At 38.6% G+C, this 16,800-nt stretch overlaps 3 protein-coding genes across 5 annotated transcripts; 2 read left to right on the forward strand and 1 right to left on the reverse strand.

Moving 5' to 3' along the window:
- The first annotated feature begins 12 nt into the window (after window positions 1–12).
- Window positions 13–6,784, forward strand: LOC130546325 (thrombospondin type-1 domain-containing protein 1). 2 transcript variants are annotated; one of them, XM_057321524.1, is made up of 6 exons: window positions 13–316; window positions 1,206–1,330; window positions 1,821–2,598; window positions 2,683–2,768; window positions 3,975–4,133; window positions 4,677–6,784. In XM_057321524.1, the coding sequence occupies exons 2-6, from the start codon at window positions 1,273–1,275 to the stop codon at window positions 6,104–6,106; spliced, it is 2,511 nt and encodes an 836-aa protein (XP_057177507.1). In that variant the 5' UTR covers window positions 13–316; window positions 1,206–1,272; the 3' UTR covers window positions 6,107–6,784. The 2 variants fall into 2 exon arrangements, with proteins under 2 accessions (XP_057177507.1, XP_057177506.1); XM_057321523.1 differs by having other exon boundaries at window positions 1,821–2,768.
- A 158-nt stretch (window positions 6,785–6,942) lies between these two features.
- fgl1b (fibrinogen like 1B) lies at window positions 6,943–9,112 on the reverse strand. Its single transcript, XM_057321526.1, has 8 exons — window positions 9,039–9,112; window positions 8,883–8,942; window positions 8,577–8,805; window positions 8,308–8,467; window positions 8,103–8,200; window positions 7,932–8,020; window positions 7,658–7,848; window positions 6,943–7,526 (listed from the first exon to the last, which is right to left on the reverse strand). Exons 2-8 carry the CDS (start codon window positions 8,937–8,939, stop codon window positions 7,343–7,345), a joined length of 1,008 nt encoding a protein of 335 aa, XP_057177509.1. The 5' UTR covers window positions 8,940–8,942; window positions 9,039–9,112; the 3' UTR covers window positions 6,943–7,342.
- Window positions 9,113–9,965: 853 nt separating this feature from the next.
- Window positions 9,966–16,353, forward strand: tpte (transmembrane phosphatase with tensin homology). Of its 2 annotated transcripts, none has more exons than XM_057321185.1 (19): window positions 9,966–10,420; window positions 10,579–10,657; window positions 11,203–11,280; window positions 11,370–11,417; window positions 11,512–11,673; window positions 12,139–12,258; window positions 12,445–12,544; window positions 12,635–12,698; window positions 12,822–12,886; window positions 13,053–13,113; window positions 13,225–13,306; window positions 13,437–13,525; window positions 13,721–13,782; window positions 14,601–14,681; window positions 14,786–14,891; window positions 15,067–15,164; window positions 15,320–15,415; window positions 15,508–15,578; window positions 15,692–16,353. In XM_057321185.1, the coding sequence occupies exons 2-19, from the start codon at window positions 10,608–10,610 to the stop codon at window positions 15,792–15,794; spliced, it is 1,536 nt and encodes a 511-aa protein (XP_057177168.1). In that variant the 5' UTR covers window positions 9,966–10,420; window positions 10,579–10,607; the 3' UTR covers window positions 15,795–16,353. The 2 variants fall into 2 exon arrangements, with proteins under 2 accessions (XP_057177168.1, XP_057177169.1); XM_057321186.1 differs by having other exon boundaries at window positions 9,966–10,412.
- Window positions 16,354–16,800: the final 447 nt, after the last annotated feature.

The raw sequence follows: 16,800 nt of genomic DNA on the forward strand, positions 1-16,800 counted from the left end.
GACATCTCTGGTAACTTTAACTCTATTAGGTTGAAAATTATACAATTGTTCGTTATCACTCATTGTAATTCACTGGCGAGTCTTTAAATCTAAATAGATTTTGTGAAGACGGGACACAGTGATTTCCTTCACAGCAGCAGGGGAATGCGCGCTCACGACGGCGAACGGAAACGCGCGCTCAAGATCAGTGCAGTTTGCGCTCTACGCATCCATTCATTTAACGCTTCAAACTAAACCCAAGGTAACATCGCTTTTGAACCCGACCAGGAGATAATGATTCAGGAAAATATCTGATTTACGCAACTCAATGTCATATGTAAGTAATCTAATCTTCTCAGCAACTGACAGTCTGTTTGTTTTACTGTTTTAATTTGTGTTAATTGCACGCTCTCAAATTCACAGAGTTGATCTGAGAATATTGAGAGTAGCGTACAACATGAAATTATGGATTTAGATGTGAGTGTTAAAGAAGTAGCTCACCTCAAACTAAGCACCCATTGACTTTCCATAGTAGGAATAAAAATAACAATGGAAAGTCAATTGGGGCTTATTTTGAAGTGAACTACTCCTTTAAAATGTAGTGTTAAAATGTATTGTGATCGCCCATGCAACAGTACAGTATTTATTGGGTAAAATATGGTAACTATAGGAACCGTAGTTTTTTTATTCTTAATTATTTGTATATGTTTTACTATGGGTCTCACCACTGTAACCATAGTTTAAGTAATAGTTATTGGTAGTAATAATAAAATAATAAATCTGCCAAAAAACATGGTTAATTTGACTATTTAAGAGTAGGCTACATGTGGGGCTGGGGCTAGTTGTCACACAGTGAAGTTTCCAAGGAGGTCATGTCTTTTTCTCAAGATTTTGAGCCGAAAGTACAAATATATAAATATTTTCCCTTTAGCAGTGGGGTTGTTCGTTGGCCTTAAACTTATTTCAAAACTGTGTTAAATTAAGAGTTTAAAATCCTGTTTTCCTTCAAATCTAAAATGGTAATGTAGGCCTATTTTTGTAAAAGCAAGTGACCATAGTAAAACTACACTAGCATACAATGCAAACACAGTATGCAACTACAGGTTAAGTTACAGCATAATATAATCTCAGGACATTTTTCATATATTGGGGCAAGTTGCCGCATGTGTCATATGCTGTAATTCTATATATCATTCACCCTTGTGTCTCACTGATTTTATTTTCAGGACAGAGTCAAAATTAGTGCGAGGGAGTGATGTGGACAAAGAAAGATAAGAGTTTGCAGGAGACGGAATGACACAAGGCTTTCCTACAGTGACCCCATTTCTCCTGCTCTTCCTGATGGGATTTGGTGAGATTGGCTTTCTTAAATACAAAGAAAGTCTAGTAGTTTATCTTAAGACTTCCAGCGCTGTCCTTTAAAAAAACATCCACAGGGATCAACACCCAAATTAGTTTAGTTATACGATTCAACATGGAAAACAGAGTTTAAATGCAGGTCTGTGATTGGCGGTTTGGACTGCACTACAGTGTATCAGGCTCGGTTGGAGAGGAAAATGGAGGTGGGAAGGGAAGGGAGGGTCACTTACTCTTCCTGCACTCTCTTTCCTTGGATGCATTTGTTTTTTCTGCAGGAAGTGACCCGCACAAGCAACGTTTGTAAATTACAATATGAGTATACGTTCTCATGCTGTGCTAACAGACAACTTTTCTTAAATGCCATTTTACACATTTTTTATTAACAATCAGACATTGCCTGGCGGGCAATAAAGGGGGAAAAACAAAATTCTGCAAGTGTGATGCTAATAAATGTTTTATTTGTGTGTGTTTCTTTTCTGTAGCTATGGCTGGTATCCATCTCTGGCCTTCAATGCACATTGCCTTGAGCAACGCCAGCGTGTTTGTGGATTACAGCACCGACAACAACTTCACCGATCACAAACTGGCTGTGTCATTGATTGACATGGACAGGAATGTTACAGTACTCACCAGGTCACTTCCCTTCAACCAATCAGAAGGGTCACTGGAGTTCAACTGCTCGTACTTCCTGTACGCAGGTAATTTCAGATTCAGGCTGGAACAGAAACACAACCAGGTTATCTCTAACCAGACCGCCATCTGGTGGTGGAGCCCGGTTCTGCATGTGCACTGGCCCACCTTTCACCTGGCTGTTGATCGTGGCAACAACAACCAAAGCGCTGATGGATTCAGGATTGGCGTGTACACTAATGACCACTTCCATCCTTGTCCTAATGGCAAAGCCTCATCTCTCTTTCTTGATGTCAGCTATCTGGAGCAAGGTAGAAACACCATCGACAGGGTTCAAAACGAGATAAGACACGACATCAAAGTGGTTAGGTCCCAGCACGTGGACATGGTTTGCGCTTTCCCACTTACAGAGCATGGATTCATCCAGATTTCCATCAAATCCCCCCACACCCAACAGGACATCAAATCATCAGGTCCTCTTTATCTGTCGAGCATCTTCTCCTACAAGCTCCTTGTGGATAACATCTACAAAAGTGGCTGTGCGGGAACCGTGTCTGTCCGTCGAATCGCTCCTCCCTGTACGGCCACCAATGGAAAAGTTCTGGTGTATAGGGAAGAGGGCAAAGAGAGGTCTTCTACTCATATGGCCTTTAACTTCCTCACTCAAGTGGAGAATGAGACTGAGTTTAACTGCTCTCTCTTTGACACCGGCAGGAATAAGTACTGCTTTCATTTCACACTCGTCCACAGTCAAGCTCCCAGTTTAGCACATTCTTGTGTTGTTGTGCAACGGCATACAAGTGAGTTAGGCTTGTGGGGGATCTGTTACTGTTCAGATTTGGTTTTGCAAAATTATCATCGCAGTGATTTTTGAATGAGCTTTTTAAAGACCTTTCAGTGACAATGAATTTTCAATTTACGTTCTCACATCGTTTATGTTTAATTTATGCGGAGTATATGGAATAAAATGACCGACAGTAAAAAGGATATTATAAATATTTCACGATTAATACAATTGTTTAGGTTGTTAAAGGGATAGTTCACCCAAAACTTCTTGTGAAGAACACAAAAGGATATATTTTGAAGAACGTTGGTAATCAAACAACATTGGGCCCCATTGACCTCCATTGTATGAACACAAAACCACAAAGACATTTCTCCATCATCTGCTTTTTGTGTCCCACAGAAGAAAGATTAATATACAGGCTTTGAATGACATGAGGGTAAATAAATGATGACAGAATTGCTATTTTTGAAATATCCCTTTAAAGGTCCAGTGTATGAAATTTAGAGGCATCTAGCGGTGAGCTTGTGAATTGCGACCAACGGCTCACTCCACCGCTCTCCCCTCCCTTTTGAAGCACTACGGTGGCTGACACAGAACTAAGATGTTGTCACGTTTTTGCATCTTTGTCGAAGGAGATAACATATTTTCGAAATGCCCTCTGTAGAGCAGTCTGCCCATGTAGGGCTGCTGTAGAAACAACATGCCGAATTTCATGCAAGGGGACCTGCGGTGTATGTAGATAGGTAATAAACCTTAGAAACCACCCAAAAAACATTAGAATCAACATAGCAACCTCTGAAACACAGATAACTGCAAAAAAAGAGGAAAACATAGAAGATCTTTGCAATCAGAGAGATCCTGCTACAACCTAGCACTGTGGTTAAAACCACTCACATTTTCTTTATAAATTGCAACAATGTAACCTAGTTTGTGACAACCCAGCTTGTCATTTTTTGTGGTTTACCGTTTTCTACATAAAATCATTCTACATAATGCAAAGAACATTCTGTGAAAATATAACTCGATATCTTTAATATTTTCTAAGAAGGCCATGTCAACAATTGAAATTCCTTTAGTGAAGGAATGGTCGAAATCAAACGTTGATGCTTGTTATCTCATAATGAGACTTTAGCCTGATTTTCACAGTTGTTGAAGTTGTTTGTGTTTACATATTATTCATTATTTTAAATATATTTCTCTAATTGTTGCTGCTCTGAAGAAATGTGGGGTCCGTGGCAGCCCTGGAGTGCTTGCAGTGTGACGTGTGGTGAAGGGGTTCGAGAGCGTCTGCGTGAATGTCTGCTGTCATCTGGTGGTGGGATGCAGTGCACCGGCATGGTTCGAGAGCAGTCGCACTGTTCACTTGAGGACTGCATGGGTAAGCATTTTCTTCCTGGACTACAGACCAGAAAAGTTGTTTTTCAAGTCTGTTTTGCATTTATTTAAGTCTTCAGAAAAAAACATTCCTTCTTCTAAATAAGAAAAAATACAGATTTATTAGTTTGAGTGTTTAATAATTATATTAATAATATGACTATTAACAGTATATTTGGAGTGAGTAATATGGCAACCCTACCATAAAAAATGATTTTACCAAAAATGTTCACCATACTGATAGATCTGAGCGGTTTTATATTTTTAAAGGTCCAATGTGTAATATTTTGGAGGATCTGTTGACAGAAATGCAATATAATATACATAACTATATCTTCAGAAGTGTATAAAGACCTTACAGAATGAAGCGTTATGTTTTTATTACCTTTAAAGGAGCTATTTCTATCTACATACACCGGTCCCCTTGCATGGAAACACATGATTGAATATATTAGCAATAAATAAGTTCTTTGAGAATTTACGTTTCAAGTTTTGACTGCAAATGTCACATCCACAATGCTAGAATTGCTCTAATCTATCTTTTTAGAGGAGATTCCACCTTCATCCCTCACCCCTCCACCAGCCGTGAGCTCCCCCCTTGGTGGGAATCTCGTGGTAGTCACTGGGATCTCCTTGTGCCTGGCTGTGATCCTGGCCACCATCTTGATTACCGTGTGGAGAAAACTCTGCCGTGCTCCAAAGTGCAGCTCCATGCGACGTGGATCTATGCACTCCCCCAGTGGTCGGAAAAACTCAGATGAAGCTTCCATCTGTGGTCGCAGCATGCAGAGACCCAGTTTTTCCGACAGTGTCCAAGCAGCTCCTCTACAAAAAGGACTCACCTTGCCTGCAAAGCAAGGACCGTCGGACCAGGGTGTCTTGGCTCGACAGCAGAGCATATCTCTTCCCCTTCCTCAAGACCCCGAGAGGATGTCCCCTTCTGGCCAAAAGATCGTTCCACCTGTTTTTGGATACCGCTTGGCTCAACAGCAGCTCAAGGAGATGAAGATGAAGGGGTTGAAAGAGGCCACTCAAGTCTACCACGTGTCACAGAGTCCTGTGGATGACACCATGTTGGAGGCCACAGCTTCAAGCCCGGCTAGTCTAACTCCAGTGCCTCAGGAAGTTGACAGCCCAGAGGAAGCCAGCAGCAGCCATTTCTGCCTAAAGTCTCCGTTTCTTGAACCCACGTGGCCTCCAAAACACACAGGAGCATTCTCAGAGAGACACAAAGTGGACATGTTGCTGAGTCAGACAAAGTCTGCCTTCAGCGCCAGCTCCCGTCGTCTTGAGCGCACAGCGGATTGGGTGGAGATGGTCGAGCGCAGCAGAGTAAACTACCCCCAGAATCCAAATTTCAGAAGAACGTCAAGCTTACATGAAAGCAACCAACAGCAGGTTCCTCCATCACGACCCTACAGAGAGAGAAGCATGACCCAAGTGACTCCCCGGCAGCTTCCAGAGGGCAGTTGTCGAAACAGAACCTGGGAGCATACGCTACCTGAGCTTGAGGTCTGGTCCTGCTCCAGCCCTACTGATAGATCGTGTGACCAAAGGAGGCGGCCATGGGTGGACACGCCCCCCTCCCAGTCAAACTCCTTAATGGTTCCTAAATCAGTTCCGGTGACACCCACGAAAGAACCCCCGGTGGATCGTCACAGGATCGCTCGGAGCCCGTCTTCCGTCATGGAAAGGGCAGAACAAAACTGGAGCAGAAGAGGTCCCTCTCCTATCCAGAGGAACATCCTAGCCAGGAAGCTACGGGAAGCGAATTCATCAACTTGCCAAAGACAACGCAGTTCCACGTTCTCTACCTCAGAGCAGCGCAGAGGGCGCTGTCGTAGCCTTCCTCTTTCTGCAGACTACAGTAGCTCCCCTTATAGTCTCACAGAGTCTGAACAGCAAATGATGGACATTTCTGGATACTTGGGTGAGGAAGATGGAGTCGAAGCTCTGAATGTTCATAGACTCAAATAATCGAAATTTGAGGACGGTCCCTACACTCTGCCGAAGAAAAGTTTTCGACATTAAAGGAGTAAAGCACTTATTTATAATTTTACTCCATGTGGACATTCTTTCTGTCGGGTATTAAAGTTATTTGTAGCATTACAAGGCATAGTTTGCCTTCAAAATGAAAATTCTGTCATCATTTACTCACCCTGTTGCTATTTTAAACCAGTGTGATTTTCTTTCTTCTGCACAAAAGATATTTTTTAAAAATGTTGGTAACAGAAAACCATTGGTCCCCATTGACTTCTATTGTGTTGACCCAAAACCAATGCAAGTCATTTTGGAGCAATGTTTTTTTTGTTACTAACATTTTTCAAAATATCTTCTTTTGCGTTCTGGAGAAGAAAGTCATACAGGTTTGAAATGGCAAGAGAGAGTAACTGATGACAGAATTTTAATTTTGAAGGTGAACTATCACTAACGGAACAACCATTTTTGATTTCTGGTCGATTTAATACCATGTGCCCAGGTTCATGCATTTATATTTTTAATATCAGTTTAAAAGGACACATTTCAGACACATTTCGTCGCTGTCATTCCAAATCCTTGTATGTCCAAATTTGCAGTTTTTCAGAAAATGGAAAAAACATTGTACTTTTTAAATGATTAAATACTGTCTTGTCAGAATTGACAATCACTTTAAATACTTTTTAATAGTTGGATTTTTGAAAAAAATAAAAAAGATTTATGGCAAAAAATAAAAATCATGAAATATGATGTTTCAGAAGGACAGCATTTTTAATATACATTTAAAACATTTAAATCGTATGCAATTTATTTGAAAAACATTAAGTTTTATTTTTTATACTTTTTTATGACACATGAAAGAATAATAATTCATATTATGGACAATATTAAAGTTTGGATTAGACTGGAAAAGAAAATCAATAAGACAAAAAACATGCATGATAACAAAAAAAATTGTTTATTGCGCACGTGACACCTCAAAATGTTGATGCTTCTTTAATAAGTTGTTTATGAAGTAGTATTATATAAAGACACTGCATGCATCCAAATCATTTTAAACAACTTATGATGTATTTTTTAAATGGAAAACATAAATCCACTGATTCTGCCAAGATCTGTTGCTTATTCGGATTCTTTGCTTTGCCATACACTTTGCTCCATTTTTGTTTTATAATAAACCACAGCATTTAATGCATACAGTTTTACTGTAAAGTATAAACGTGTATAAGTATCATTTTACTCTGCTGGTCCTGCTCCGCTACCTACATTATCCATGTGGCCGCTGGGTCGGATCTTCATGGTAGTGTGTCTGAGAGAGTACCACAACCCTTTCCAGGTGCTCCAGACCACACCGTTATCATACTTGGCTTTGTACTCGCCATCTCTGTAAAACCTTCCATTAAGATTGGCAGCGTGACACCTGTGATCACACAAACATGTCAACAGGTAACACGTTTGGATAAAAGCGCGCTAAATGCATAAATGTAATGTAGTTCAACACAACCAATTGTCCTCCCTGACAACATAGCACATTGTAAAATTATGACTCGCCTGTTGTACCACCAGCCTCCCCTGTTCTCTACAGCACAGCTGCCCTGCATGTAGCGATCATGATCCTGGTCGATGGTGCTAAATTGCATGCCATAATGAGAGGCTGACCACTGCTCCACCATATTGGCCCCTCCAGACAGGGCATCCCCTGCCTGACCACTGTACATCCCATAGTGCAGACGGAACTTATCCTGAGGATGTGAGTGAAGAGAATAACCAATCACCCTCCTTGAAGAATGTTCTGACTGTTTTGAAGAACCATTGAGCATCCTACCGTTTCATTAGACACTCTAAAGCCGTCATACATTGCGTAGGACTTCTGTCCTTTCCAGTCCATCAAATCGATTTTCATCACATTCTCACCTAAAAGGATTTAGGGAAAGTCATTGTTGGAGAGATATAATGACCAACTCAAACAAAGTATATTCTCATTTACCAATCCTACCGTCATGAAGCAAGACATGAATATGATCATTCCCAAGCCAGAATTCATCTCTACTTGATTGGAAGTTACCAAATCCATTCTTATAATCCTCCCAATTTCTGTTGGTATAAATACTTGATTTTATTAAATTATTTGTGTGTTTAAATGTAAATACCAAATATATTAGAGAAGAACCATTATGAGCCACTGCACCTGTTAGACCTACCTGTCAAAATGAACTTTACCATTGATTCGCTTTTGAATCACGGTCCAGCCCGCTCCATCATCCATGTCACAGTACACCAGGAACGGTTCTACTGACGCTTTGGGTTTGATCCTGTAGAATCCGGATCCTGGTTTGAGTCTATCATACAACTCAGAACAATCTGTTGTGAATATATATTACAAAAGTAATGAAGAAGAATTAGCCTTCATGTCCTTGAGATGGTTTGGTTAGATTTTACTTACAGTTTTAATGTTGAGTGTAAATATTACCTCTGTCATGAACTAATAAGGTTCCCACAGTACTCGGTAAAGTCGGTAAAGGTCCAGTGTTGTTTTCATATGTGTTATTGTGCTCCTGTGGTAGTAACTTGAAGCGACGGTGATTGCGCAGATGCATAACTTTCCACTCGCCGACCAACAGTTTGTTATTAAGCTTGCGTATCTCTTCCTTGAGCTTTGACACTTCAGATAATGCGCATTCTTCCTCTGCCTTAATAAACTAAAGACAACGTATTTGTCATATACTGTCTAAATGATGTAACACAAACATTCACCTTACAAAAAGTGGCAACTTACCAACATCTGGAGCATCAGCAGAGCGTGAAACATCAAAATAAACAGGAACTGTGACATGGTCTTTACATGAAAACAAGGAAAAATAATTCTGTATTGAAACATATTAAAAATACACTTTAAACTGAATACAAACAAAAAAGAACAATAGAGACTTACTACAGCTAGTTGTGTTCTTCACTCTCCTGGTTTGTTTTTTTTCAATGAAATGTCCTCCAGACTTTCTTTTCTGATATTTATAGGCGCTGTTGGTTCCGCATGGTCCACATTAGACGTCCACTGGGTAAGAATGACGTTTCATCTTTCCCAATTCCACACATACCAGAACCAATAACATGAACGTTTTATTTATCATTTATGTGGAATTTTGTCATTGGAAAACTGATCAATCCTGAGTGAAATAAATAGCCTATAAATTCAGCATTTTCTTCAGTTCTTTTAATAAAAATGAACAGTGTGGACAGACCTCGGTGGGTCTAAGGGGGTGTGGTATTGTGCGCTGCAGAAAAACACAATACAAATTTGAAGGGTTTCTTTTACAAATTATGAACCATTAGTGTATTATTAAAACCACAACAAAATTCATTTATGTTGTGGCTTATTCCAGTAGGATTTAATGGTTTTATGTTGGCACGAAACATATCCCACCAGTAAAACCCAACAACAGTAAACCCATTACAGTTTCCAATGTACCGATACAAATTTAATTTAGACGGTAAATATATGAAGAGTTTGGTTCCAAAATGAACTCCGTTTTTAACATAAAAAATCATGTTTTTTTATTGTGCATTCCAATTCATGTCAATCAAACTGCAGTTGGTTTGTTTTAATTTAAGCCATAATAACTTTATAAGCTTAAACTTTTCAAAAATACAGCTAACACGATAAAACACAATAAAAACATGATAACATAATAAAAAAACATGATTTTTTAATAAAAAAAACTGAGTTATCTCATTTTGGAACCAAACTCTTCATATATTGCATAAATACTTGGTAAAGGTAGCACATATGTTTTCTATAATCCTGCATGTCGGTTTGAGTAATGTTAACTGGAGCGCGCATCAGGAAGTTGAGGGAGTTGAGAATCCGCTACGTCTGCAACAGGAGAGGGCGGCGTGAACGCGGATGGAGAAATAAGAAAACCACGGGCGAACTTTGAACCTCCTTCCTTTGTTATCCCAGAGAAATCACGGGACATTCAGGACTCGTAAAGTGAATCATGTAGGGATAAATGTTTGAAGAATGCGTACTTCTGCAGAGCTGCAAAAGCTGCAATCTAAAGGAAAACAGTTTTCCCGGATGCGCGGTCTGCTTTCCATCGGAGTTCCCAACGCTGACAATCTTTCGACCTGAACTTGTTTAGATCTGGACAAATACAAGACTTGTTGTCGCTGTATTTAGTCCTTTATAAAATAAAATATACATTAGAGTTAGAAACTAGAAAGCTATCAACTGAAGTACTCAATGGGATATTAAACCAACCTAAAGAACAAAACGTCTCCGATTGGGACCCTTTGGATTTATAAATCTAGAGTTCTGTAAGTGTTTGTACGTTGTGTTTACGATAGACAGTTCATACGTTATTGGCTATTGTAAACATTTAGAGTTCAGCATACGTTTGTCTTTGATAAAATCAAAATGTCTGTAAAAGCTTTAACCTTAAAGTTCCCCTGGAATGTGGATTTGTTTCTTGCAGTTTTTACAAAGAAACTTTTCTTTCAAAAAATGACATCTGTGCATTTTAACCCCGGGCTTGATTCCAAGGAAGTTAATGGGTGAGTGTATAACATCACTAACTAACACTTCACCAGAATCTTGACCTTTACTCCCTACATTTTACATGAGTAATTTAGTAGCGTTCTCAGAATGTTTTGTTATAAATGACAGTAAATGCAAAAGAGTCATGCTGTAACTAGTCATGCATATTTACCCATTACCTCGAGTAATTACGTACAATTTCATAACAATAAATGTAAACAATTGTATGAATTGTTACTATAATACATGTACTGCCTTTCAAAAGTTTAGGGTCACAGCATTAAAATGTTTCTCATGATCTTAATTCAACAAAGTATTAATATGGATGGCCAAATGATCGCTCAACGCAATATCCTACTCTTTAAAAGGCATCTTATGAAGATGGTTGATCGTTTTTAATATATACATTTTTAATAATAAAAATGTCTCATTGTTCATCACATTGTGTCTTGTTGTAAATATAAACATTTTTGTGAATATTAAAATATTAAAAATGTCGTCACTGCTATTGTTTTGTTTAGTTTCTATCACATAACGAATGTCTTTGTTTTGCGTTTATCAGTAATGGAGTGAAAGAGGAGGCTGAGGTGCGTATCGATGATGGGAAGGAGGATACAGCGGAGCCAGACACCATGTACCAGTAAGTGACCTGTACAATTTCTTGGGGTAAAACTGCATGTTCCTTTAGATGTACATTTTTTCTGTCACTGTCTACTGTTTGTTTTGTAGTCGTGTCCGGAAAATGATAGCTCCATTTGTGATGTCCTTTGGATTTCGGTGAGTGGCATCATGTATCTGTAAAAATTGCCTATTGGTTATGTTCCCACGATAGAACATTTGTGAATGTGACGCGTCCTGTTCTGATTTCCAGTGTGTTCGGCCTGATACTTATCATCATAGATATTGTTCTGGTGATAGTGGACTTGTCTCTTTCCAACAAGAGCCGTGATGTGGGAAGTGCATTGGAGGCTGTTTCTCTGGTCATCTCCTTCTTTTTCCTCATCGATGTGCTGATCCGTGTCTATGTGGAGGGGTTTGTAGTTTTTAAAGTTCACAATGAGGGGTCAGTTTGGGGGAGGAGGACGGCACTAAAAGCCATGGCAGCAGGCCAGTGGTTTCCTGTCACATGTGAACTCGTTTTGTCCGGTTGATGTTGCTGTACTATATTGATTGAAAATCATCATTCGGCATCTACGCCCCAATCGCACACGCTTAAGAAAGACAGGAACAAATGACGTATGGCCCTCATGACAGGAAGTGATCTACAGGAAACAGATTTTCCCTATGCTTAGTAGTTTATCATATTGTCTGCTTTTCAAATGTGTTTTAATCTCTATGGACCAGTTAAAGGAGTAGTTCACTTCAGTTATAACTGTAATGCATTATACACGAGTGTTATCATAACATGGTCTAAAATGCTAAGTATGCATGTATGTGTACACACAGAATGCGTTTAATAGCAATCTCTGATAAACTGTTCTTAAACCTTGTTTCTCAGATTCAGGGTGTACTTCAGCTCAAAGCTGAATATAATAGATGCTTGTATTGTGTCTGTTACCCTGGTGGTCACCATGATCTACACATTCTCTGATTTCTCAGGGGCCAGCTTAATTCCCAGGTATAGCACAGAAACCATTTTTATTATTAAATAAAACATCCACGCCTTGATGCTTTTATTTCCCCTAAATGACAATTATTATTGGTCAGACCACTGTTTTAAATATTTGATTCAAACTTTTCAGGGGCATCAATTATAGAAAACACTGTTATATTATTAATATCTTTAATCATACTCTGTATGCAGGGTGGTGACGTTCCTGAGATCTTTGAGGATTATTATACTGGTACGGATCTTCAGATTTGCCTCTCAGAAGAAGGAGCTTGAAAAGGTCACCAGAAGAATGGTGAGGGTTTTACATCTTGTGGCGAGGTTGTGTTTTTAGCCAAGACGTTTACGAGTGTGTGATGGCTGCATTTGTCTGTAATATTTACAGGTGTCTGAGAACAAAAGGCGGTACCAAAAAGATGGATTTGATCTGGATCTCACATATGTCACAGGTGCAGTCGCGTTGTTTTTCAAAAGAAACCATGATCGTTTTTTTGTCTTCATTTACTTAACATCAGAGTAATTTAATGCATAATAAATATGACATGTAAGTTGTCTGTCTTTTTCTTTTTTAGAGAGAGTGATTGCCATGTCATTTCCATCATCTGGCAAGCAGGCGCTCTATAGAAACCCTATCAGAGTAAGTCATGGACAGACGCAAAACCTTTTTTTGTGAACATAAATAGCATTTCACAAAACTGTGAGATTCAACAAATTGTAAATAGAGATATTTCATTAGACAATTTGAGTGTAGTTGTTTAAAAGCACATGAATTTCAATACATAAATGTCACTTTTGCATGGCAGGAGGTTGCTAGATTCCTCGATGCCAAACATCCGGATCACTACAAGGTCTTTAATCTATGTAGTAAGTAGACAGTCTCTTGTTTTTACTTTCTCAGTACTAATAAAGTTAAATCTCAAACCGTTTTCAAATGAACTCGAAGAAGATTCAACCCAATCTGACTTCTTGTTTCAGGTGAGAAGGGATATGATTCTAAATTCTTTCATTATAGAGTGGAGCGGATTATGATAGATGATCATAACGTACCGTCACTTGAGTAAGTTTGACATCATCACAGCTGATCCTTTAAACATATTGTAGATGTTTCCACTATGCCATGTCTTTGACGTTTGCTTGAATCTGCAAACAAGGAATATATTGATATCAGTCTGTTCTCGACGCTGTAGGGACATGCTGCGGTACACGGCATGTGTCAGGGAATGGATGGCTGCAGACTCCAGGAATTCGATCGCCATCCATTGTAAAGGAGGGAAAGGTTAGAGATCAGTTTTTTTGTGTCTCATTATCAATCTAAATGTTCGACCAAAATGTTTGAATCAACCTAAGAATGCTTTACTTATAGTTGTCTCTGCACTTTATGTATGGTATAGAAGAAATATCTAAGAAGTTATGATATATTGTTCAGTTTAACTCAAAATATTTCTTTTAACGCTTTGTTTCTGATGAATAGGAAGAACTGGGACTATGGTGTGCACGTGGCTCATTGACAGTGACCAGTTTGAGAGCGCAGAGGTATATTAAAGCGGCCCTAACACACGCTGTTTCTGCCAATCTCATATTAATCTTGAGTACCTATAGAGTAGTATCGCATACGTCGTATCTTCGAAGAGTATTTAGTTTGATCACATTTATAAAAGATAGATACAGCTGTACGATTATTTCCGAAAGCATACGGAGCGTGCGGGGGGAGGGGTAGGCTGAACTAAAGCACGTGCGCACCCATTGCCAACAAAACACAGACATCAGTTTCACTCACCGCATGCGGTTCATGTCCGGCATCTTTTAGTGCTAAGACTGCTCCATATATCCGTTTCAAACAATCTCCAAATCCAGCGTAATATCCACCGTTTATATAACATTTATCACCCAAATGCAGTGAACAAACAAACACCTGAACTTCACGAACGTATGCTCTCTCTCTCTCTCCTGCACACAAGTGAAAGTGACGTCTGCACATGCTCCTTCTCCTGCTCTCCTTGCTGACGCGTGCTTTTCCGGGAGAATTGTCCAATAAGGGACTAAGAAAAATTGTTACGAAACAGTTTTATATGTTCGAAAAAAAACTTTCCGAAACCTGTACGATCGCTGGGGGAGTGTATCGAGCACAGAAAAACTACGTAATACGCCCAACTCGTTTTTTGACAAGTTGACCATGTTAAGCGTGAGAAGACAGCACGTTTAACATTGTAATAAAGTCAGAATGCATGACACATCGCTGCAGCACCCCTTTAACACAAGGGGTAAAGCAAGAGAATTTAGACATATGGAGTGTTGTCCCTTGTCTGTTAAAATAATTTTATTTCTATAATTTCATAAACTCCATTATACAGGAGAGTTTGGACTACTTTGGGGAGAGACGAACTGATAAAAGTATGAGTTCAAAGTTTCAGGGTGTTGAAACTCCCTCCCAGGTGAGTTGACACACGGCATTAGAATCCGAATTTAATGTGAAGACCGGTTCATGTACATGTTTATGCAGTTGCTGATAAATGGTTTGTTCTTTTCGCATTTGCAGAGCAGGTACGTTGGTTATTATGAGATCATGAAGAATCAGTACAACCGCCAAATGCCACCTCCAAAGAGCCTGAAAATAAAAAGCATCCGAATCAACTCCATTGCAGGTCAGACCTAGCTTGACAAAGTATTCTAAAAGGATGGACTGAAAAAACATCTTTGGTTTATATAAATTACAGTTTATTTAGCAGGGGCGTATGTGATATGTAATATTTTCTTTTCCAATATATTTTAGTTAGGTAGTTTAGTATATGCAGTAAAAGCGGTGTAATTGTTCTACAGGTGTTGGAAAAGGTAATGGAAGTGACCTGAAGGTAAAGATCATAGTAAAGCGAGAACTGGTCTTTCAGTGTGTTTGTGCCAAACAGGAGAACTGTGCCGTAAGTGTCACTAAAGCCTGCTTTGTGAATATATTTGTTAAAACACTGAGAACATACTTAACTACAAAGAAATGATGCATGGTTAGAGAACAACAATACACAGTATTTAATGTATTTTATAGCAAATTATGGCCACGTCTTGTGTATTTTTTTAGTTGTTTCCTGACACGGGCAGCAATGCAGTGGTCATCAGTTTACAGAAGGGGCCTGTTGTGTCTGGAGATGTCAAGATAATGTTTGAATCCAGTGCTGTACGTTCTTCCTGTTATGTTTATTATAGAATGTATCTGGCTGGAAAGGTTCAATGAGATTTACTGAATATCATATTTTTCTCTCTCTCCAGGGTCTACCAAAAGGGTATGAGGACTGTCCGTTTTATTTCTGGTTTAACACATCTTTTGTAGAGAACAACAGGTAGGTCTTCTGTTAGCAGATGGGCTTCCAATTATGATTAAAGATTTAAAAGTTATGTTTAGTTTTCTTAGAGAGTTGGATTAAAATGTTGTTTGTTGATGTTTGTATCATAGACTTCACCTTTCGAGAGAAGAATTAGACAATCCACACAAATCTAAGACATGGGACATCTATAAGGAGGACTTTGGAGTGACATTGTCTTTCACGGACCCTTAAAAGGATCCTCTTTGTTCAATGCTATTCACTGTGACATTAATGGTGTATTGTTTACTATTTTTGTATTTTCTTACCTTAAAGGATAAAAAGGGATAGTGTCGCTGTGAACAAGCTGTCCAAATAAACCGAAATATGTCAAATGAACTGAATGTCATTTTCTCTGTATGATATATTTTAGTTATACATTGCAGAACATTGGGATGTTTTATAGCAGAGGGTTGAAAACTACAACACGCCAAATATTTTGTACATTTTTACATAATTACGTAATTTGAAGACTGTGGTCCAAAATGACAAATTTGATGCAATCATACAATCAGGTAGATGGCACTGCCTCCTTCATATTTTCATGGTGGTGGATACATATCTAGCAAAACAACTGAGATGTTTTGTTAATTGAAATGCTCGCTGTGGATATAAAATGAGAATGGTTATAGTAAACCATCAAATTATGAGGTATGATAAAAAATATTATTTTATAGGATTTATATGAAACATTGTGAATAATACAGTAACCCCAGTGTTACTGGGCATTAAATCATGTATTCTGTATTAAAAGGCTTTAGTTATGCTGGCAAAGTAAAAAAAAATGTAAACTTGAAATGTGTGCTATTGACCTCTTGATGGTGCCATTTTCTCAGGTTTGGCCTATGGAGGTTTCCTTTTTTCTTAGAGCACAGCAGTCAAACAGATTATAAAAAGATGCAGCTATAATTGTGTGTTTGGTATGGATGTGAAAGTGCGGTTTGTATGTGTACAGTTTGAAAGAAAGAAATTATTCTGTACTGCAAATAACAGTTTTGGGTTTTTTTTCGATCCTTGGTTGCATTGTTTTTCAGTTATGTTTTTGTACAAAGAAAGGGTGAGCTTGAATTCTTGTTGTTATTCTCTAACATATCCTAGATTGTAATAATGACATAGATCTGCTTATTAATGACTATTTTTAGACTATAAAAAACAAGGACAGAATCTTAGTGCATTACTCAGAAATACAATTATTCATCGC

This window comes from Triplophysa rosa, linkage group LG22 (genome assembly GCF_024868665.1).
Source record: "Triplophysa rosa linkage group LG22, Trosa_1v2, whole genome shotgun sequence".
Taxonomy (NCBI): Eukaryota; Metazoa; Chordata; class Actinopteri; order Cypriniformes; family Nemacheilidae; genus Triplophysa; species Triplophysa rosa.